Raw genomic sequence first — 24,632 nt, 5'->3', positions numbered from 1 at the left:
GAAACCTCTGCAGCAGTGTCGCTAAATAAGTCCTATAGAAATTAATATCATTCCAACAGAAGCTCGCTGCTTTTAAAATATCCACATGTTCAACAGGTTTGTTTCATCAAGTCCTGATCAGAATTATTATTGAGAAATAAAGAAAAAAAAACTGGAAATTGGCATGTAAAACTAATTTATTTTATGTATATTATTTCCACAGAGTTCATCCAATTAGATTTTAAGGGATTTTTTTTTTTAAAAGCACAAAGAATATCTCAAGATAAATATGTAAAGATTGGAATCACATACAAAAAGTCAATAATTAAAACAAATACTATTTAGAGCAGGGAAGGTGGATCAAATGTTTAAATATTTAATACAAAAATACATTCACCCCACTGTAAGAAACTCGTACTAACAAAATTATATATGAAATAATTAAAGTACAAAGTTTAAAATAACTATTTAAAAAAACATCACAGTTCATCAAAGTTAATATTGTACTGGCTCTTGTCAACAGAAACCGGCTGATCTTATAAAATCTTAAAACAAAACAATTAGAAATCAAAGGATAGAATAAAGCAAATTTGGCAACATTTGTCTATGACGTCATGTGCAGGAACTCACGACCTTGATTGTTAAAACGGGGGGCGTCCATTTTGTAAATGCGTTGTGTGAAAGGTATTAAATGTTATAATTGTAGTTATTTAACAAGTTATGTTGTAAACTGTGTCAGAATCTGATGTTACGCTGAAATAAGACATACGTGCCCGGCCTGCGCACACTTGCGTCTTTTGTTGAGAGGGAGCTCCTCCCCACCCCCTTGTTCCTGTGTTCCTCCGCTGTGGCGGAAGTAAGTCGACTCACCAAGGCCTCATCCTTCCAATGGCGACTGCAAACAGGCTGAATAGAAAGCGGGAGCAACCGTGGAGGGGGTCAGAGCTGTGTAGCCGAAATTAAACAAATATACCACATTATCTGTAGTCGTGGACTTAGCTAATAAAACTGTTGTCTCTCCTCTCCAAAAACACGGCCGATTCAATGGCCAAAAATCGGAACACTTCGCTCCTTGAGTCGGGTAAGCCGCAGAAGTAAACCCAACTGATAGCTCCATTTACAGTCATACCGTTCGTGTCAATTAATAAACCGACTACTTTTTTTTCTCACCGTGAATCCTCTCTGTTCATTTCAGAGCTCTATTACTTGATTTCTCGTTTTCTTACAACGGGTCCATGTCGGAGAGCGGCTGAGGTGAGGTGGCGTGCTTGCACTGGTTCACTGTTGTTGTCTTTCATAGCTGGTTATTGTTGGATATATAGTTAGTTAACAGAGGCAGTATGCTGTTAATACACTCACTTTTTTTAATCCACTGCAGGTTCTGGCAAATGAACTGGAAGACTATCAGGTGCGTGTATGTGTGTATCGTCGCTGTGTTATATGCTAGCGGTTGTCTGTATGTGTTGACGGAGTGTGGACACGAAACTTGTCCCACTTCTGTCGACTTTTAAATACACCTCTTCGTCCTACTCGTTTGACATCACCCGGCTCTTTTTACTAGCTTGGTGTGAACCTGCTGCTAATTTTCCGTTGCCCTCGCCTCATTTTAAAACTTGTTTTCGACAGCTCTTGCCCGGGAGACTGGACTGGCTTGGAAATGAGCACCCGAGAACATATGAAGATGTGGTGAGAGTGAACTTCATTTCTGTCATTGTAGGCGGTTGTTATTGTCTTGTAACCGTGGACGGTGTGTGCATGCTCCGTGCTTGTTTACGGTCTTTGTTCTTTCTCCTGCTGCACCACTCTTGCTTATCGAGCGTATTTAGATGAGTCACGCGCTAACGGCTAGTTCCCTTTGGGCTGATTTTTACACGAGGGGAACTTAAATATTACCCCCAGAGACGGTTTACGACCACAGGATTTAATATTATTTAGCTGTGACTGTACTGCAGATAGGGTGGGTACACTGGCTTCTCGCTACGTAGAGGCGGCCTCACTGGCCAATCACATGCTGAGTTTCTCTGTCTCTGCGTTGTTGTTCATGTGACCGGTGATCTGATTGGTCCGTCAAAAAAGAAACATTTGCATAAGAAACCAAGCACATTTAAGCCAGACACTCCGTCAGACAACTGCAGCTCCTAGAAAAGTCAAACTGCCGGCATTAGATAAGATAAGATCGTGCTTATATACTATATTCGCTGCTTTCTCTGGTTATTTAATTAGAGACACAAGGCACTTAATAAAAGTAGCAAGAGTGGCACCAGTAAGGTAGCTATTCTGCTTCTAGGTTTCACATGTTATACATCGATATTAGAGTTACTATTGTGAATAATGTTTGCTTTTGTATAATTTCAAACCAGTCTAGTCATTCTCCTATGTCATCAATGTGGATTTTTTGCCAGGGACTTGCTGAATACTATTATATTTAACTCTTCTGACTACTTTCTGTAAACCATAGAGATGGTTGTCAGTGAAAATCCCAGTAGATAGGGTTAGGGTTGAAATTCTCAGGTCAATCTGTCTGGCATCAAACACCATGCCACATTCAAACTCACTTAAATCACCATGTTCCTGATTCTGATGCTCATTTTGAACTTCAGTAGGTCATCTTTACCATCTATAAACATGTATACCTATACCAATTGGCTGAGTTTATATAGACTATGTGTTCATATAAAACAGTGGTATGAAAGCATTTTTTTGCTATTGCGAATTTAACATATCAGTTACCGAAGTGCTGTACAAACTAACAAATGCAATGTCATGCCATTGAGACTTTCTATAGCAAATAACATTTTTAAGTGGATTCAACTGAAAGCCACTGAAGGGAGGTCAGCACAGGTCTAATGTGATCATCTCTAGGGCTGCAACTAAATATTCTCTTAACTGATTAATCTGTATAATATATCATTTATTTTGTCCGTGAAGTTTTAGAAAATGTTGATCTGTGATTCCCAAACCTTGAAATTATCATCTGAAATGTCTTGTTTTGTCCACATACCAAAATTATTCTGGTTATGTTATTTCTTTGTCATTTGGAGCAAAGGAATCAGACAATATTCCCATTTAAGAAGCTGAAACGTCAGAGAACTTTGTTTGATAATAAAAAAAAAACTAACGCTAAACCCAATTAATCGTTTCTCAAAATATTTAAAATTAATTTAGTAACCGATTAATTGTTGCAGCCAAAATCATGTTGTTTCTGTGCCAACTGCCTATTGGAATACATGACTATTCGTCTATTTTCATTGTATGTGTTTATCTTGTCTGACCATCATTCTAAAACACAAATCATTATTTGTTCATTTATTTAATGATCTGAGCAGGGACACTGTTCAGTATCATTATCACATCTGTCTTTGTTTGTTCTGACAGGTTGCAGCCAACAGACACGTTGCGCCAGATCATTTGCTAAAGATATGTAAGCAGATTGGACCACTTCTTGACAAAGATGTGCCATCGTGTGTCCCAGGGGTACACTCTCTCCTGGGGTCCGGAAAGCAGTCAGTGCTTCGAACCCCAAAAGGTACACAATCTTCAAGACTCCTTGTTTGGCTCTTTTATATTATAATTTAAAGGTTTGAATAGATTTTAGTTTTTTTTGTTCACAATGCATTCACCATAAGTGCAGCTGGTAATTATGTGACTCATTCTTTAAAAGTCTCTGTTTTGGTTTTTCAGACTGTGAACGTGTGCAGTTTAAAGCTTCATCATATGCAGCCCTTCACCGGGGCAGACCACCAGAGAGGCCTTTGAACTGCAAGAATCCTCCTCACCTAGGTACACCTGCTCTTGCTTTATATGCCTCTGTTACCTGTGTAAAAAAAAAAAGAAGAAAACAGGATTCAAATTTCTCCCCACTAACCATGCATGTGATAACAACAATCATTGAAGTGGTTCATATGTACTTTGTGTTTTGCATTGTGTGTTCCTCTTCCATGAGTGTCCACATTTTACTTGTAGGCAGTTTGTAGGTATATAGTTGATTATTGGTGTGGTGCACTGCAATGACTTTGCCAGATTGATTTCCTCAATGCAGCCGATTACACTGCAGTCTTTGTCATTAACTTGACAGCTATGGTGAGCATAAATCAACATTTAATTTAGAAATGTGTGTCTTATTTTCTCACAAGTCACACAATTCTTCAGGATTTTCAATCACCCCCGTTTGCATTGCAGTAGAAGCATTTATCGCTTATGCACTGCTGCCAACATTCTTGTTGTGCTTCTTTGCCCACAGTGTTTTCTTTTTATTTCTATTAAATTAGCCACATTTTAGGGATGATCCACAGAATGGCCAAATTACATGCTTCAAACAAGACAGTGAGACCTTGCAGCACAGCTACAGAAAACACCATGTTGCTCTCATATTTTGTTGTTCCCCATAGTAACAGATACAAACCAGATGCATCTGACTTCAGAGCAGCAGGAATACTGTTGTTGCTTGGACGTTTGATTTGATTTAGGGATGGCAATTTCTCCTCCTTTTTTTTTGTTAAAATCACATTTATTAACTGGCAAAAATATTTTAAAATGATATGAAGCAAGGGGACAATTGGCAATAAAGAAGCCAACATTGTTGCCTTACAGCAAGTAGGTCCCCGGTTCAGATCCCGTGAATGCTTCCTGTGATGGACTGGTCACCTGTGCAGGGTGTACCCTGCCTTTCACCCTATGTCAGCTGTGTTGAGCTCCAGCTCCGCCACAACCGTCATGTGGAGGATAAAGAGGTAGAAAATGGAAACAGGTGGCTGAATAAAGATGATGCATTTACTTTGTATTTCTATTAGTTGTATTTGAGCCCATAATTATGCTGGCCTTTTAGTTTCGGCCCACCACAGAGTAAATATATCTTACACCCACCCTGTTTGTGCTGGTACTAGTTCTACCACTGTCCTGCAGTTTCATCACTCTTACAATGATTGGCTTCTTATCATCAACAGTGAAGGTGCATCAAGGGAGAGAGCTGACAGGAGTGCAGCACTTCAGCTCCATCAATCCTGTCAGCAACTATGAGCGCATGCGGCTGCATAGGCGGATCCTGGGTCATCTGTCTGCAGTGTACTGTATTGCATTCGATCGCACGGGTCTCAGGATCTTCACAGTAAGATGAAACTTAGTTTTTGACATATTCTCCCATACAATTCTCCCACACAGCAATGCTGTCACTGAATTGTCATTTTAACGTTGTGCACAACTTGTCTGCAAGTTATTAAAGTGGTAGTTTTTTTCTTTTTCAGGGCTCAGACGACTGTTTGGTGAAGATTTGGTCTTCGTTTGATGGAAGGCTTCATTCAACATTGCGAGGACACTCTGCAGAAATCACAGATTTGGCAGTTAATTATGAAAACACGCTAATTGCTGCAGGAAGCTGTGACAAAACCATCCGTGTATGGTGCCTTCGTACCTGCGCCCCTGTGGCTGTGCTGCAGGGACACAGTGGATCCATTACCTCCCTTCAGGTCGGTTAAACAAATACTCCATTCCCACTATTGATGATAATCCAGGGTATAAATGACGTTTTGACCAGTGGGAATATACTCAATCGACATTCATTCCCTGGTCAAAGGAGTTGGCTTTAGCTTTGATCAACATTAGTTAGAAGCTAGATCTGGGTGAACACACTAACTACTTCTTAGTCTGCTTCTTTTTTGGCAGTTGTACAAATTCTTCATTAGTCATTATGGTGCCACACTTGGACACGCATTCAATCTTCTGGCCATTAGTATAGCTGTTACGTGCAGTTGATTCTGAACTAGGGACTGAAGTAAGATTAACTTAACGGCTACAACATTCACCGAGCTCTATCCCGTTGTTGTTGCACTCATAATGCTTCCAGTACATTTGTGTACTGTACATATGTCACATTTCATTACGGGTGACGCAAGGGTTAAAAAAAAAAACACAGGGCAGACCCACCCCTGGCAGTGGGAATGGTGTAAATCCGATTTTGATATTAGGTTAAAAAAAATCTTGATTTCGGCTACAGTAATTTCCAATACAGATGGGGGTGGATTGTTTATTCTTTCTGATACATGAGTAATTGTGCTATCACTTTGGGACAGTAAATTAAATAATTATTATTAGTCTTTATCTTATCTCTGGTTAATTCCGCATATTTTTCTACTTCCACCAATGATAGAATTTCTTACATAGACATGCTAAAATGATTTAGTTAGAATAATTCAGACGTCTCATCTGTGAATGACTTGTGCTTTTTAGTTCTCGCCGTTTGCCAAGGGCTCAAAACGTTACATGCTTTCTACTGGAACTGATGCTACTGTCTGCTTCTGGCAATGGGATGTCAACAACATAAACTTCAGGTGAGTTGTTCATTAGGCAACAATGTTATTGAGGTTTTCCTTCACAAATATTATAGTGTAGTTTGTTTATATATAAAAAAAAAACGTGTTAAGATTTGCAATTCAATGTTTCTATGCTTTACTATGGATACTGTGTGTTTCAATTTAGTCCTCAAAATCCTCATTGAACAGCAAAATCATAGAGAACACTGTTGAAAGGACAGTGACTCAGTCATCCGGTAGGTTGGAGTATTTTGAGAAGAACATGGATAAAATGGGTTTTATGTGACTTCTGCTACTATTATATTGATATTAGCATCACCTGACTGACGTCACATCTATCATTCTGAAGTTACAGTGCCACTCAGATTAGATGACGCTTAATTTGACAGTTTTGTTGAAGCATGGGCCAACACATAACACTGCTTCTGTTTCCCAGTGTGCAATGACTCAATAAGATTTTCTCTGTTGTCTTTAAAGTGATCGGCCACACAAATTTACAGAGCGGCCGAGGCCAGGAGTTCAGACTGTTTGCTCCTCATTCAGTCCAGGTCATTATTTTTATTTCTATTTATTTCAAATTACAGAATCAAAGTTTCTGCATTAAACACTGCAAAGCTGATTATGGCCTTTTGTTTTCTCTCCAGGTGGGATCTTCTTAGCAACAGGAAGTACTGATGATGTCATCAGAATATATTACCTAGGAAGCGGGAGTCCAGAGAAGACATCGGAGCTCCATGAGCACACAGTAAGAACCCTCTCAAGAGCCAGTAAATATTAACCTTCATCACATCAGCAGTATCATCACAAAGATGTCATGAACACTCTCTGTATTTCTGTTTACTCTGTGTAGGACAAAGTTGACAGCATTCAGTTTTGCCACTCGGGTCAAAGGTATGACATGATTATTGTCTGTTATTCTTTTGCACCATGTATTTTATTGTAGTAGATGAAAGTGAATTAACAGTCGCCGTCAATGTTCCTTTTGAGGTTTGTGAGTGGAAGTCGTGATGGGACAGCAAGGATATGGAAGCTGCATCAGCGGCAGCAGTGGAGGTGCATCTTGCTCAACATGTCTGCCACTCTTCCAGGGTAAGAACTTTGCTGCTGTTCAAAAGGGATATGCATGAGCAACATTTCCAATTAGTGAAATAAAGTCTGTGCAAATGTTGTTTATGGTTTGAGGGGTAGCCGCGTTGTGCATAGTCAACCTCACCGATTTGTCAGAGCATGTGCGAGTGTGAACCAGGTGCTGATGTCTGCTGAGGAATCCATTGCACCACCTGTTTCGTTTGTTCAGTTGTCAGCATGAATAAGTCACAACTCTCAGCTGTGAGTTTAACACTCCACTCACTGACAAATGTTTGCATTCAATTTACTGTATGCTTCTATAAATAGAGTCCCTATTGGTGAAAATCCGATATTGAAAAAAAGTTACTGCTTCTTACTCTTGCTAATTCAACATTTTGCTTTGGTTATATTGGAGACTAACAAAGTCAAGACATGTTGGTTTTTTGTTTAAATCAGTCTGAACTATGAGAGCATCCCTGTCAGTTGCTAAAACTGACAATGAGAGGTACAGTCAATTTTTTCGTAGCTTATCTTATTTCTTATTTCATTTTCAACATTTCCATGCATTCAATTCATCACTGCATCCATTTACAAAGCGTTCTCTACTGTATTCAGCCTGAAATGCAAAAGAATCAATTTTAAAAGAAGATTTCTCTTTCACTGGAAAAGAAAATCAGGATAACATTGTTTAAATTATTCAAGGAAGTCATAGGTGCGGAATGCTTAATTGAATTGAATGAGAATGGAAGTATGCTGCTGCACCTTCCATTTAGAGCATAAATGGAACATTTCTGTCTTTCGTAAACTGAAAGATAAAACACAAATACGCAGGATGATTGTCTGGATGAGGGTTAGGCATTACCATGCTGATATTTGTATTGTATTGTTTCTTACAGTGCTCAATCAACGACTGAAGAGGAGAGCTACTTCAAACCCAAAGTCACAATGGTAGCGTGGGATCGCCATGACCATACAGTCATCACGGCTGTTAACAACCATCTCCTCAAAGTGTGGAACTCCTACACAGGACAGCTGCTACATATCCTTAAAGTAATTTTACACATTATTCTTCCTCTTTGAAAATGATCAAGCATATCCTGGTTTTAACCAGAGACTAACCTGTATGCTGTTCTTAGGGCCACGAGGCTGAGGTGTTTGTACTGGAACCACACCCCTTTGACCCCAGGATTATCCTATCTGCTGGTCATGATGGGAATGTCTTCATATGGGATCTGCTGAGAGGGACTAACACACAGCATTACTTCAACATGGTACCTTGTCGTTGAGAACTATCAGATAGAAAATGACCAAAACTGTCTATACCTGCAGTGATTTATTTATTTATTTTTTGTTTCTCTTCCAGATTGAGGGCCAAGGTCATGGAGCTGTGTTCGACTGCAAATTCACTCCAGACGGCCAGCGTTTTGCCTGCACAGATTCTCACGGCCATCTGCTCATCTTTGGCTTTGGCAGTTCTAAGCCATATGAGAAGGCAAGAATAAATTATAAATTAAAATTTCAGTCTTAAACAATTCCTCTTTATTGCAGATAAAAGGAAAAACGCAGTCATGCCTTGCGTATGTTGTGTATTTAAATCTTACAGATAGAGTATATGATAGATAGTAGCCTTTAAAATTGTGCAAGCTGTTTGGATACTAAGTGTGCATGTGTATCTAAAAATAAAAATTAATATAACAGAAGCTGCATGGTAATTTATCCAGCTACTTTTCCACTGGTGTCCACACAGCTTCCAGACCAGGTGTTCTTCCACACCGACTACAGACCATTGATCCGGGATGCCAATGGCTTTGTGTTGGATGAACAGACTCAGCAGGCGCCTCATCTCATGCCCCCACCCTTCCTGGTGGATGTGGATGGAAATCCCCATCCTCCGAGGTAGATATGACATTCAGTTGTACAGCAGCAATATAGTTTACTCATTGAATGTGTTATTGTATTGTACATATATAATACAAAAACACTAATTATGTTGTTTTTATTACGTTTTAGTCGTTCTACTCATGCTGCCTATTTTTACTTGTAGTCAAAAACAAATCTCAAAAGACTTAGCTCTGGTTAACATATTTTTCATCAGGTATCAGCGTCTTGTTCCAGGGCGGGAGAACATTGCTGCTGAACACCTGGTTCCACAGCTGGGATACGTAGCCACCAGTAAGGCATTCATTTAAACCAGAACTGTTTTTATTAGTCAATTTCACGTTCACTGCTTTATTAACCAGACTACCAATAATAATATTGTAAGCTTTTTCAAACAGCCTGCTCCAAGTGTTTGTCCATTATGAAGCTCCACTATCACCCACTCATGCTCTTGGTCTGACATCTTCAGGTGATGGTGAGGTGGTGGAGCAGGTGATCAGCCAGCAGACTGCGGAACACGAAGAGGTGGCGGTGAGACGCATCGGTCTTCTGGATCAGGCCATTCGACAGCTGCAGGAGCAACAGGACCGTCGGATCCCGTCTGTGCCAGAGGCACCGCAAGGTGCTGGAGCCGAACACGAGGGACAAGCTGAGGCTCAGGCCCAAGCTTTTGCAGTAGCACCAAGCACACCACGCAGAGGTATTGATACGGCACCAGTGCCGTATTGGATTCTTATTATTGATGTATTGAGCTGTTGGAGGCTAATTCTTTGGGTTTTGGTCAATATTTGCTTTATATAATTTTTTTTTTTTTCGTTGTAGTGTCTGTGAATGATCGAGCAGATGTGCAGTCACCTCCGAATGTAGGTCTGCGCCGCAGTGGACAGGTGGAAGGTGTCCGTCAGATGCACCAGAATGCTCCTCTTAGCCAAATGGCCACTGAGAGAGACCTGCAGGCCTGGAGACGGAGGGTGGTGGTGCCTGAACTGCCATCCAGCAGCTACAGGTAAGAGCCCTGATGTAGCAGCCTTTCCTGTTTACCAGCCACAGCTGAAGATACAATATGTAAAGATACGTACCTGCTGTTGGATTTTGTTTTTAAGGAGATGCTGTTTATGCAAGAAAACTAATTCTATCCTACATATTAATATTTAGAAAAGGTATAGTTGTATAAATGTATCTAAAAATTATTTCAGTATTTCATGTCAAAGGAATATAAGAGAATGTGAATGACAGAAGGGGTCAATATTGTTATTTTTCAAATTTGGGCATGAACGTCATTGCTTTATCCCCTTAAAATAATAGTGACAGGTGCTACAGCGTATGAGTTATTTATTGTTTTTGAAACTTTTTTTTCCAGAGACCAGGTGGAAATTCGAACAGCCAAGGGAGATGAGGAGGTGGCTTTGTACAATACGAAGAAGAGGCGCATTGTCTACCATCGAGTATGTTTTCTCGTTTCTTCACTAATGAAGTCTTAAATAACACTTTGTGTTCCCCATTTTGTGGAATTTTATTTGACACTACGTTTTACTTCACACTTGTATGTAGCAATGTATTCATTATAACTGCTGTGTTGGTATACTAAATACTATATGTTTAGTATTTAGTATACCAACACAGCAGTTATAATGAATACATTGCTACATACAAGTGTGAAGTAAAACGTAGTGTCAAATAAAATGTGTCTTTATTAATTGTATTCGCTCAGTAGGTTTGTGTTTATTTGAGGTTTTAGCTTTTTTCTGTACAAATTCTTGCACTGGTGTTGAATCAGTCCCGTCTGGCCCACAGGACGACTCGGATGATGAACCCTCCACTACAAAGCGAGTACATGGCCGCGGTGACGTGTCAGAATTTTTTGACATGTCATGTGAAGAGGGAGAGGAAACAGCAAGCTCAGACATACACACTGAGGTATCATATTTTACACTCTCCTGAGACTTTGAGAAAATGTAATTTACAAATATTTGAGTATCTTTGTTTTGGATTTGTTCAGGACAACGAACTAGATGGGAGTGATCTGGAGTCGTCTAATGATGAAGAGGAGTGGAACAGTGACAGCTCAAGGTATAATGTTGCCTAGACAGGTCGGGAGCCTTGTGCTATTGGCCAGTAATTCTTAGCTTTTGTTTAAAGCAGTAATTCCAATAAAATTGGTCAGGACCCACTGATAGATCACAGGTGATTTTTATGGGATCATCAAATACACCAGTAGGATTTCCTCCAGTAACATTATAGTGGGTGTGCCTTATATTATTGTGCAGTAATTTCCTGTGTAGTGTTCCTGGTATTATTATGCACACATTTTCCTCATGTGAGAGAATTGCGAAACACCAGTTTAAAGAACCCGATAAACTTAGTTTATTAAGTTTGTGTGTTTCCTGTTTGCATCTGTTGAACTTCAAATGTTAATCATAAGTACTTTTGGTTTGACAGCCACACATCCAGTGAGTACTCGGACTGGACAGCAGATGCTGGTATCAACCTGCAGCCCTCAACCCCTTTGTCATCAAGGAAACGAGCGAGGTGCAGGCTCAGCACCTCTGAGGAGGAGGAAGAGGAGAACGAGGAAGAGGAGGAGAAGCAGCAGAGTGACGAGGAGGAGAAACCTGCGAAGAAAATCAAGGAGAAGTCCAAAAAGGAAAAGAACAAGCCACCGCGGGTGAGTTAGACAGATGTTCTGCATAAATGACTAATTCTGATGTGCCACTGTGTGAGACTTAACTGATTATGCGGAGGTCAGACTACATGTTTTAAACACAATTATAGCGCGATCCAATGGATGTAGGGTATCGGGACAAAAAAAGCCCACCAAAAAAAAAACATGTTTTATTTTTTTTCTTCTGCCTTTTACAATTCTGTTCCGTCATGTTACTAACGTTGACCAGTGAGAGCATAGAGATCGTTCTGCATGGTCAAAAGTAATGAGTGTAAACCGACAACATGGCATAGTGAAAGGAGTGATGAAGTCAAGTCTTGTTTAGGAATTGATGTTTCCAACTTCCCTTCTCCACAACCCAGCACAGCTTCTATCAGACATTAGCTTTAGATAATGAATTCAGACATGTATTATGTATGTTTTTCATCAGGTTCATATTTACTCTTTTTAATATTTCCCATCATGTGAAAATCAGCGTCCGAAGGCCAGACCATCAATCAACAGAGAGGTGTCCAATGAATTCAGACCCTCACCATGGATCACTGATGTCATTCCCAGGAAATCTCCTTTTGTCCCCCAAATGGGGGATGAGGTATGTTTATCCATTATTATACATATATTTAATCTATTTTATATTTTATCCCCTCACCATTCCCTTACACCTTGACGGTAAGAAACCTTTCCTCATGAGACTTTAGGTCAGTGCATCAGCACACAGAAATGAAAGCAGAGAAATGAATAAAATACATGTAAACATCATGCAAAGGATTTTGAAAATGTCAGCAGACTTTAAAATGACTAGGATGAAAAATGTGTTTACATGTTGGTTATTATAATTGGGTTTGGTTGTTCTTGAATATATAGTTAGAGCTGTTGATTCAATACATTTCTCAAATCTTTGTGTGGTAGTAGTCATGCCCCATGGTTCCTGTAAAAATGATCATGATGGTCATCCTGCTTTTCAGTTACACTCTAAGCTCTGACTTTTTGTTCCTGTCAGGTTATCTACTTTCGGCAGGGACACGAGGCCTATGTTGAGGCAGTGAATCGAAATGAACTGTACCCCATCAATTTAGACAAACAGCCCTGGAAGAAAATGGAGCTGCGGGTAAGTCTAGATTATGTTCATCTTAATCTGATATAGACAGCCTCCACTAAAGTCACTAAAACACTAGAAGTCAAAATGAATTGTATTCGCTGAGTTCTTGACTCATTGACCTGTTCACACCTGGTATTCACATCCACCCTAAATGACGAGCACTAAGTACAGAATGAATGCATCCAGTTTGTACTGACTCTGCCCCCTGATACAGTCGACAAAACCATGACACGTGTGGCCACATTCCTGAGCTGCATGAAAGCGATCTGTCCACAAGATGCATTGGAGCCCACCTCCTCAGCTGATGTCCTCTGACCCGCTTTTTTCTAATCTGTACCCATATGTAACAATTATTTCATGTTGCATCTAGGACATGTTTTAATGTCGGGTTTGAAGAGTCGCACAAACTGCTGTTCAATTAAAATCTGATCTCTCAGGGTGCATGTTAATACCTGGTCTGAATGGAATCATCATACCAACATGTCCACTCTGGCTACTTCTGGGGCTATTCATCGCTATTTGGATTTGTATAATTATACACATGACTCTGTCCTCTCGTAACATAAAACATACAAAGCATCAAATATTTATTTAGTGCAACTGTATACATATCTTCATCAATAATGCACGTTTGTGGGTTTTCTCTGTGCAATCCTGACATTTAGAGTGCAATCTAGAGCTTACTGTATATCCACTGTTAAAAAGTTTGACATTTCAAAGCCACATCCTTTGGCTGTAATGTTGCTGCTCATTTCTCCTGTATCCAACACATTATCTATTATTTATCTTAGTAATAATAATAATAAATAATGTTGTTTGCTTTGTCCCTAAGTGTTCATAGTATTTGAGCTCATCAGTGTACTTAATTAATTGAAACCCATTTGTGTATATTTTTTTAGGACCAAGAGTTTGTGAAGATCACTGGGATCAGATATGAAGTCTGCCCTCCAACACTTTGCTGTCTGAAGCTCACTCTCATTGACCACGGCACTGGCAAAATCTCAGACAAGTCGTTTTCTGTCAAGTGAGCAGCTCAGTTTTATTAGTTCTCTATGATGTTGTAACATTCTAATTCTGCCAACATGAAGGTGGCATACAGCTATGCCGAGTCTAGTTTGAACTGAATGTTTATACATAAATGTCATTAAGTATGGATTTTATTGAAATAAAAAAATATTTAAGGATAAAACATTTTTTTGTTTTGTTTTAAATGTTTTAAAATCTGGGCTAAAATTTCTGATACTGTTGATTGATGTATATTCATCAGAATGATTAACACCAGATTCAAAAAGATACTCACAAATTTCTTCCTACAGATATCACGACATGCCAGATGTTATAGATTTCCTGGTGTTGAGGCAAAGTTATGATGAGGCTCTCCGTAGAAACTGGCAACCAAGTAAGTTTGTGTATTATGTTACAGATCATTAATCCTTTAAGTATCTGTTGTTATTATGAATCTACTTGGAGGAAAGATGCTCCCAAGAGTAAATTAATTCATTTATCATTGTCAACACTTAATGAAGAATAAAAAGGGCTCTTGTTTTCATTTTATTCATTGAAATAATAAGGGGATCATGATCAGTAAATCAACCATCTCATCCATAATCTTTTTGTTTCAGCAGAAAAATTGGATAACGTGTATTTTATGATCACAGTTATATCAATGAGATAATGAGGTTTTTATGGTTCATTTGAGAAATATATCTGCAGGTAAATGTAATGGCACCAAGTCTTCCTCTGTTTTCAGTTTTGAAGATGCTGAGGAGTTTGTTTTTTGACAAAATAAGTTTTCTTGTTGTTTACAGACATCTTATTTGTAATGCTTCTTCACTACTGACTAAGTATGCCTCTGCATAAGTGGGTCGCGGGCATTTCTTTCTCCTCCATGTATATCTGGTAACATTTTCTCTGTCACAGATGATAGGTTTCGTTCAGCTATAGACGATGCCTGGTGGTTTGGGACCATCGTCTGCCAGGAGTCGTACCAGCCTGAGTATCCCGACAGTCTCTTCCAGTGTTTCAAAGTCAGGTGGGAAATCGCATAATGTGTTCAGGACAGGAGGACTGAGATTACCTTAAATGTGGCACTATCACTATGTTTGCTTCTAACACAATATTTATGGCTGTCTGTGTTGTTCCTTTTTAAAGCAAAACTGTAAAAAAGTACAGTTTTTACTAAATTAAAAATACTAAATGCTTTGAGACAGGTTTGGGAGTTATACAGACTTTAGTTTGTTTTTTTGCCTTTTGAGAATACATCAGTGGAGTAATTAGGATTCCATGATTTCAAACATCTGCTTTCCAAAAAATGTATTTGTTAGATTTTATTTGGTTATTGTTTTCAGCATAATATTCATTATTATTTTCACAGTATATATCCAGTTTGCCATGACGAACCTTCCTGCCCCCATGTGGTCATTAGGAGGCATTACAGTGGCAGTTTTTGACACCTGACATTTTTTTGTTGTGCATACACAACATCATGCAATCTTGTAATAACCATAGTATTTATTTCTACATTGGCAATAATTGCAACATATGTGTACTCGATTTCAATTTTATTTATTTATTTATTTATTTACTTACATACTTACTTACTATTTATTTATTACTTTATTTTTTTTTTTTTTTTTTTAAAGAGGTGATTCAGCAAAGCACATTTGATAGGTCTGACATCAGCTTTTGTTTCTTACCAGATGGGACAATGGGGAAATAGAGAAATTGAGTCCTTGGGACATGGAACCTATTCCAGATGATGGTAATTAAGACATTTTACTGAGACATCCCAGAACTGAGCTCTACTCTAAGAAAGTAAGCATAATGGAGATTCATTGTATATTGAACAAGTGTGTCTGTCCTGGTGCAGCCGAGCAGCCAGAGACAGAAGGTGGTGGAATCCCTGTGACAGCAGATGAGTTGAGAGACCTGATGTACAAGCCTCAGCCAGGGGAGTGGGGAGAGAGGAGCAGGGACGAGGAGTGTGAACGGATCATTGCGGCCATTGACCAGCTCATCAATATCGGTGTGTAAACATATGTAGAGACTCGCCCATTTACTTTGTCTGTTTACACGTTTGTCGCAAAGTCATTTTCAGTCAACAGGTCAAGTTAAGTGTAAGATTTCTTGCACTTGAACTAACATAAATTGTATGTCTGTTACAGAGATTGCAGCTCCCTTCTCCGGTCCCGTGGACCTGATTCAGTATCCCACCTACTGCACTGTGATCGCCTATCCTACTGATTTGGGAACAATCAAACTGCGACTCTTGCACAGATTCTACAGGTCAGTCCCACAATTCTTTTCTGTCTTCCTCTGAACTATGAGGAAGAAAGATATATTTTAATAACTTGGCCATAACTTATAATAACTTCATAACACAGTTTATTTACTTGTCCACAGACGCCTTTCAGCATTAATTTGGGATGCCAGGTATATTGCACATAACGCCCGCACTTTCAATGAGCCAAGGAGTAAGATTGCCCACTCTGCAAAAATCATCACAAATGTACTTCAGAAATTTGTCAAGTAAGTTCTTCTTCTCTACACTGGTATTATTTGAAAAATGTTTATGATAGTAATAATTCATTTTCATAATTTGGAAACTGCCGCAGAAAATAAAAGTAATTGAACATGTCCAGTATTTCCCCTACAATGGTACAGGAATGGCGGCCACTAGTCCATGTAGAACAAGAGCCCCCAAACAAAAAAGCTTTATAATATCAAAAATAATGCCAGACACTTTTTTATTTGGGAGCCTTTATGTGACAACATTCCAAAACTTCAACATCTGCCAGGAAAACTCTGTACCTGATGCAAGCAACATTCTATGGTACCACGACTGTCAGCATCTTCTTTAATGACAGAAGTTAAAAAAGGTTATTAGATGCAGGTTAGCTACATGTGAAAAAATGATGGTTGATGAATGTCAAATATAGCCCATATTTGCAACTGATTACTCATAATTATCAATTTCATGATCTTGTATCTCCGTAAAAGTTTTTAAACTAGAGCTGAAACAATTAATCGATTAAATGATTATTAAACTATTACGAAATTAATCGACAACTATTTTGATAATCGATAATCAGTTTGAAGTTTTTTTTCATGATTTAAAACAAGATTTGTGATTGTTTAAGCTTCTTAAATGTGAATATTTTCTTAATTTCTTTGCTCTGGATAACAAAGAATCATTAAAAGTTAATCATTTTGGTTTGTGGACAAAACAAGACATTTGAGAACATCATCATTTCCAGGTTTGACAAACCCCGATCAAAATTTTATACGGTTTTCTGATATTTTATGGACCAAACGATTCATCGAGAAAATAATCGACCGATTAATCGATTATGAAAATAATCGTTAGTTACAGCTCTATTTTAAACTTTGATTTGAGTTTCTCATATTTGGTGAGCATGACAATAAAGACGTTTGTTTTAATTTCCTCAGTAATCCAACCTGCATCGATATCATGGAGATTTACAATGCTGTTGAAGACATGGATGATGATGAAGAGGTAAGTTTACCCACATAAACAGGTTTAACATGACATGTAACAACTTTTATTAATTTAAAGGTGACCCCAATCACTATGAAATGGTGAAATTATTTTATTAAGTTAATGGCTACATATTTGTTTGGCAAGCAAATTGTCCACTTGGTTAAAGTCAATGCTGAGATTTGTGAGAGATCTAGGAGAGATGAGTTGGATGACATAGGTGTCATAAGCATTTATATTTAGGTGTGCAGAGTATTGTTTTCTATATCCCAATAACGCAATAATAATGTAATGATGCAAGTAATGCATTTTATTATGGTCAACAGGACGATGATACAGAAGCACCAGGAACCTCAGCTGGGCACAGGTTACGTCAGGTAAGCAGAAAAACCAAAATACCTTTGGATAATATGATCAGATAAATGGTAATTGTTACCTTTTCACTGAGACACACAGGACTTTCTGAATGAGAGAGTGGAGATGGCATTTTAAATGATTTAATAGCAGCAATATTGTGTGTTGGTAGTGTGTTGATTTCATGTCTCGTGTTATCTTCTGGCAGCGCTCTGTGGAGGTGCTGCCTGACAGAGATGCCTGGAAGGAAAAATGCAAGAGTCTGCTGAACTATATATTTCAGTGTGAGGACTCGGAGCCATTCAGACAGCCTGTGAATCCTCAGAACTATCCAGTGAGTTAACAGTCGTGCTATTCATCTAAGCAACATTACATTTTCTCTTGTGCATTTTGGTTAAGATGTCTAAATCGTTGTTCATGTTCCTGTCCAGGACTACCATGACATTATTGATACACCAATGGATTTTGGCTCCGTGAAAAGGGCTCTGGAGGAAGACCACTATGAAAATCCGATAGAGCTTTGCAAAGATTCTCGCCTAATATTTGCCAATGCTAAAGCTTACACACCCAATAAACGCTCAAAGGTAGGCGAGTAATTTAAGTTTGGGAAAATGTTATCTGCCACAACAGATTGAAGAGCTGGTTTCAGTTTGTCTCTTTTATTTTTTATTCTCTTTCTGCTCTTTGATAGATTTACAGTATGACCTTGCGGCTCTCTGCCTTCTTTGAGGAGCAAATCAGAATGATCATATCTGAGTATAAAACTGCTATCAAGAGCAATGACAGGCTCCGCCGCAGTCAGAGGTTCCGCAAGAAGATGCAACAAGATCATCCCAGCGCCACAAGGTCTGTTTAAGTTGAGATGAAAGAAGATAGTATTACCATAACCTGACACCTTATTGGTTAGTTATTAATAATAGGTAATTGGTAATAATTTATGGCAGTAATTTAATATGGTCATTTTTTAATTATTACCATACCATTAACGTGTTAATGTTGTTTCTGTACTGTAATGTAAAATGTTACCAGGTTAATTTATAACTGTTTAGTTGTCAGCTTAGCTCAGTGCAGGTTTAAGACTCATATGATGAAATGATTTCTCTAACTTTTCCATTGTCTTATTTTGAAAAAAAAACAAAAAACAATTCTCCAGTCAAAAGAAGGCTGCAGTCAAATCTCAGGAAAAAGTCGAAATATCGTCACTGACCAAATCTACCTCAGCCAAAGTGTCTGCTCCTGAGAGAGCCAGGAGGAGTCGAAGCAGCAGCTCAGGTCACAGCTCCTCAGAGGATGACTCTAAAGCTGCTTCATCAACACCAGGTAAAATAGAGACACTTCCTCCTCATGTTTAGAATGTACTTAGTTCATAGAACATCATTATAATAGCACAATTGTGAACCTGAACCCTTATGTGCCGTTTGTCTTCCAGATGAAAGTCGAGTCATATTTATTTAAGTGGCTTAGCTACTGTTGTTTTTTTTTATGTGCTACAGTGCTTTTCAAAAACCGTGGGTTAGACAAAGCAAATAAGAAACGAGATGAGACAAGGTACAAAATATTTTAAAGCAGTAACATACAGTCTGACTGAATCAGGGCTGTGCGGTTGTACCTAAATATGGCTTGCCAATAGCATTTTAAATTATTACTTTTCTATCAGCAGTCCTGCTCCATATGTACTGTGCTGAGTTATCATGAGAGGAATTTGAAAACTGAAATCAATTGAGACTTAAATTATTTTCTAAAATATTACAGTTCAGAAGAAACATGTTTAGAGTGCACTTGTCTGAGATGCAATACATGTCTTATAGTTAATTTACTTGACATAAATTGTCCTTCCGTCCTCATGAGGGTCACAGGGCTGCTAGTGCGAATCCCAGCTGACATAGGACAGGGTACACCTCGGACAGGTTGCCAGTCCATTGCAGGGTCATGAACAACCATTCATTCACACCTATGGGCAATTTAGTGTTCCACTAAACTCAGAAAACCCACACACACACACAGGGAAGCTCCACGCAGAAAGGCCCTTCATGCTGTGAGGCACCACTGTGTGGCCTGACAAATCTTTTCTCCTTCAGAGTCAGAGAGTGAGGCAAGTGAGTCGGAGGAGGAAAAACATTCTGGTTCCTCGAGACAACATCACCGTAGACAGAAGGCAAGAGTTACAAGAAGCAATTGTGCCAAGAAGAAGAGAAAAGGTCAGTTTCCCCAGTTCCAATTCATGCCTTGTATTTAGATATACAGAAAAATCAGGAGATTATTATACATAATAACTTGTTTGTAAAAAGAAATGATTAAATAGCTTGTCGTTGCCAGTTGCAGAGAGTGAGAGCGAAGAGGAGGAAGATGAGGAGATGGAGGAGGAATTTGATAGTGAAGGTGAACAAGGTGAGGATGGAGAAGTGTCCTCCCAGTCTTCAAGTCATAGCCATAGCTACCCCAGCAGGAGTAAAAAGAGCAGGAGTACACGGTTGACCAGAAACAGCGCTGCCACAGACAAGAAACGGACAGGTACCCATCAAAGATGACCTAAAGTAAAAGTCCAGTAAGTCAGTTACATATTTCTTATTCTAGTTCAAATCTTGTTTTCAGAGGGCAGAGCAGAGACCAATGGTCACAGCAGAAGGTCATTGCGCAGGGAGAGACGTCACCCGCAGGACTCTGACAGAGCCACGTCCCAAGGCTCAGACCGGGAGGAAGAGAAAGTCAGAGTCCGCAGGTCACTCAAGAGAAAGACGGCAAGGGCAGCTGTGAGTAAGATCAAACTCCTTGAAGCATCAGAGGAAGATGATGATGATGATGATGATGATGATGAAGAGGAGGAGAAGCCGCCAAGAAGGAGCAGCAGCCGTCACGCAGCCCGGGCCAGCAAACGCACTGCAGTGATCCAGAGTAGTTCAGATTCAGATGGAGATCTGTCAACACAGGGTGAGCAAATACTTTTCATTGTTGGATGTTCTCAGATGTTGAAAATGAAAACGGTCACTTATGTGTTTTTATTTTAAGACCGAAGTCATGTTGTTTGCTCTTGCTCCATTTTACAGCCTCTCAGAATACAAAAGAATCAGATTGTGAGTCAAAGGATGAGGAAGATGGAAGTGACAGTGATGCGCCATCCTCCTCTCAGAATCGTCAGAACGGGAGCACGAGGTCCAGCAAACAGAGGACACCAAGACAAGCTGCTAAAACAAAGAGAAATGGTGAGCTATGTCCTCTTCATTGTGTAATTTTGTAATTCTGATTGCCATATGATTGGAATTGTGAGAACCTTCCCTTATTGTTTGGATTGTTGTCACTTCTCTTTTGTAGATACTTTGTCCCACATGAATGGACACAGTGCAAAACATCACAAATCTAACAGCAACTCTGAGCAGGAGGAAACTGCAGAGGAGAGTTCTGGTGAAGCTGAGGAGAAAGAGGATGAAGAGGAACAGGCAGTAGTTTCTCAGAGACGTTCTAGAAGCACAGCAACCACTCCAGCCAAGAAAAAGAGGATTACAAGTGATGAGGAGGTAGAGGACACTGAACCCAGGACCACACAACACAAACCTCCAGCAAGTTCAGATGAAGAGGACAAAAACACCAATTTCAAGAAACCTTCTTACCAAAATGGAAGAAATGTGGAGGAAGCAATCCAGAAGGAGTCTAAGAAAAAGAGCAAAGATACACCATCAAAAAGCAAAGATACACCATCAAAAAGCAAAGATAAACAAAAATCTGCCTCAACTAATAAACTTAATGGTGCAGAATCAGATGAACTCAATTCTCCGAAGAGACCCAGCCGAAACAAGAAGAAACTGAAAAAAGATGGAGAATACGAAGAAGAAAGCAACCACTCCAGTGAAGAATTTGAGGTTGAATCAAACACAAAGAGGTCAACACGAAACAAGAGCAAATGTAAACGGCCTCAAGGTGACACCTCAGTTTCAGAGAGCTCAGAGCAGGATTATAAACCCAAGAGGAAGGCGAGGAGGAAATGCTCCACTGGTTCATCTGAAGATAAGTCGGATGATTCAGATAACACATCAAATAGACGCCGGAATCTCAGAGCCCTCCCAAAAAAGAAATACATCAGTGATAACTCTCTCTCTGAAGAAGATTCTGTATCTGTGAGCCTGAGTGAACAGAGGAACGGTAACAAAACGGCCAGATCTTCAAGGGAAGACGGCCACAGAGCCTCTCCCACTGAAACCAGTAATCAGCTGTCTTCCAAGAGAAAACGCATTTACACCTCAGACTCCGAAGGTGGGCAGCAGCAAAAAAAGAAGGAGCCAGTGTCCGTGAACAACAAAAATAGCAGCCCAGCCTCCTCAAAGGGCCCCAAAAGGGAATCCAAACAAGGGAATAGTAAAAGCAAGGGGGACACCTCTTCCCAGTCTGATTCTGGTGAGGAGGAGGAAGATGTCAGTCGTTCAAGAAGGAAGAACGTGAAGCGGCCAAAACACAACCGAAAAGAAAGCTACAGCAGCAGCAACCATACTTCGGAAAGCGAGCGGTCATCTTCGGCCTCTGAAAACTCTTTTGCCAGCTCAGGGTCCCACAGCAGTCCAAAGAGGAGAAGTCATAGACAGTCTGGGATCAGTGAAAGGACGGCCAGTCGCCAGCTAAGGCAGCGTCGGCAGCAGGCTGCCTCAGAAGAGGAGGAGGGTAACGACAGTGACGAATCTTATTGCAAACCACAGCGAAAGACGCGTGTCAACACCCGTAACAGGGGTAAACGTACGGTAAATTATCAGTACAGCGAATGAAGGACTTGCCGGCTGGAACTACATGCTTTTGAGGAAGAGAGATGGAGAAGGACATTAACTGGAGACCTTAAAGACACTTGATGGCCATGTTATGGTAGTAGCACTGGAGTCCTTGAGAGAAAATGCTGTGAATCTGTTTCATTCAGGGATATTTATATTTTCTATGAAAAAACGTGTTTATAGATGTAATAGAAATTCAAGCATTTGAACTGCTGCTTTTCACAAGGAGACAGAGCAGAACACCACCTCCCATACTGCTTGTTGTGATTGGGCCAGCAGAGGAACCATTCTGGGGAAGCTTGTCAGCTTGGGTGCTATCTAATATACCTCTGTTTAATCAAGCATATTTGCTGGCTTGCACTAAGATACACTGTAATGAGGTATTTCTTTCATACACTAGTTTTGCATTAGAAACTCAGGGGTCAACTAAGTTTACTGTAGTCTCAGACATGCAGTTGTTTTTTTGAGCTGAGGTAAGGAAAAGAAACAATTCCAGGTCAGCAGATGTCCAAGCACACTCACTGGGACACAAAAACAAATCCACGCTCAGACTTTTGACTACAGCACTCCTTTCTGAATCCACACACTTAATGCTTGACTGTAATATGTTTTGATATGAGCCAAATGAAACAATTATGTTTATTTCCCCCCATACATTTCTTTTTTGTTTTTTTGATTGTTTTTTTTTTTAAATCGGTTTCCGTTGTATTCTAGTGATTAGTTGTAAATATTCGATAAAGAATGACTTTGAAAGGGTTGATCAGTCGGTAGCAAAACATTTATTTAATTTGAGCTTTTTTATTTTACATTTAACTGCATTGTCTTGCCACATGTCACAAATTGGTACCTTTTTTGCCAAGTATAAGTAACCAAAAGTACTTGTTGCAAAATATTGTGATTTCTCATATTGGGAAGACCGTTTATTGTCCTGTGTTACCTATTTTCAGTATTAAATTCTTTTTCAGAGTTGTCTTAAAACATTTTGCCAGTCACATGGTTTAATTTTGTTTATGGGGAGGTTTCTAAATAGTTGCTTTATGACATTTTGCTTAATGTTTTTCGTACTACACCTTTAATAAACAGATTTCACAGGAAAACTATTAATACAATGTGGTTGTGGAGTGCAATGAAATGAGTTATTCCTCCTATTAATAAAGACATAATTTCAAGGTGTTCTTTGTGTGGGACTTGGTATGTTGCAATTACGTCATGAATTTGATTCACCAGGTTATAATTTGAAATGTGGCAAAATCATTTTGTTGCAGAGGACTGTATCAGTTTGGCATGTCTAATTTGTCTTTTAGGCTGTGCACATACAAAGTGAGGTTCTAATGTAGTGCATCTATTACCCTAAGGAGTGATGAGTGAAGACTTAATGGTGTTTCAATTTAAAGCCACAATGTACTGAAAGAAATTGCATTTTGAGTCATACTTGGAAAAACACAGTTTTTTAGACCACTTGGTAATGACTAAATGTCAAATATGTCAAATGTTTGAAAAGCTGTAACAAATCATTCAAAAGGGCTACAGCTTGTTTGCTCCATCACTCTGTTTCAATTAAAGCCTGTAAAACCACATACACCATTCTCAAAACATTTTCTTTCTCTCAACTGACACTAAACATGGGCATCTTCAGACTGTCCAATCAACCAGTCTTCACTGATTTGTGATTTATCAAGAAACTGAGCCTGCTGTGCAACAAAACATGTGACTCGAAATGGTGCTGTAAATAAATTCTTGCTAAATAACTCTTTGGTGATCATTAAAATATTTATTAGATTTTTTTTGTTTGTAAAACTGTCAGGCATATCCATGCTTTTATTGTGAAGACGGCTTCTGTGTGACGTCACGCATTGGATTTAGATAGCTTGCCGCACTTTCGACACACAGTTGTTGCCGTTTGTAGTAACAAAAACCTTAAAATGTATCAATTACTAATATCATCTCGGAATTAGTCTCGGGATTTCGGTGGTTAAATTATATCACTGAACATAGGTATATGCCGTCTTATTTATTTTGTTTTTTTTTATTGACGAAAATG

At 39.2% G+C, this 24,632-nt stretch overlaps 1 protein-coding gene across 2 annotated transcripts; it reads left to right on the top strand.

Moving 5' to 3' along the window:
* The first annotated feature begins 758 nt into the window (after window positions 1–758).
* On the top strand, window positions 759–23,764 carry brwd1 (bromodomain and WD repeat domain containing 1). 2 transcript variants are annotated; one of them, XM_058632953.1, is made up of 44 exons: window positions 759–1,060; window positions 1,175–1,233; window positions 1,358–1,387; window positions 1,606–1,665; window positions 3,355–3,505; window positions 3,661–3,759; window positions 4,923–5,083; window positions 5,220–5,441; window positions 6,202–6,302; window positions 6,762–6,832; window positions 6,929–7,029; window positions 7,135–7,175; window positions 7,272–7,373; window positions 8,249–8,402; window positions 8,489–8,623; window positions 8,716–8,844; window positions 9,100–9,248; window positions 9,448–9,524; window positions 9,700–9,930; window positions 10,053–10,236; window positions 10,591–10,675; window positions 11,025–11,147; window positions 11,230–11,300; window positions 11,670–11,895; window positions 12,368–12,484; window positions 12,893–13,000; window positions 13,891–14,015; window positions 14,308–14,390; window positions 14,912–15,023; window positions 15,691–15,752; window positions 15,861–16,016; window positions 16,156–16,276; window positions 16,394–16,519; window positions 17,441–17,507; window positions 17,816–17,866; window positions 18,052–18,177; window positions 18,275–18,427; window positions 18,535–18,689; window positions 18,997–19,163; window positions 19,922–20,041; window positions 20,166–20,354; window positions 20,436–20,771; window positions 20,888–21,043; window positions 21,153–23,764. In XM_058632953.1, the coding sequence occupies exons 1-44, from the start codon at window positions 1,024–1,026 to the stop codon at window positions 22,589–22,591; spliced, it is 6,768 nt and encodes a 2,255-aa protein (XP_058488936.1). In that variant the 5' UTR covers window positions 759–1,023; the 3' UTR covers window positions 22,592–23,764. The 2 variants fall into 2 exon arrangements, with proteins under 2 accessions (XP_058488936.1, XP_058488935.1); XM_058632952.1 differs by having other exon boundaries at window positions 760–1,060; window positions 20,160–20,354.
* The last annotated feature ends 868 nt before the right edge of the window (window positions 23,765–24,632 follow it).

Source organism: Solea solea, chromosome 7 (genome assembly GCF_958295425.1).
Source record: "Solea solea chromosome 7, fSolSol10.1, whole genome shotgun sequence".
Lineage (NCBI taxonomy): Eukaryota > Metazoa > Chordata > Actinopteri > Pleuronectiformes > Soleidae > Solea > Solea solea.
The sequence above is the reverse complement of the archived record's forward strand: the minus strand, read 5'-3'. Positions and strand labels throughout refer to the sequence as shown.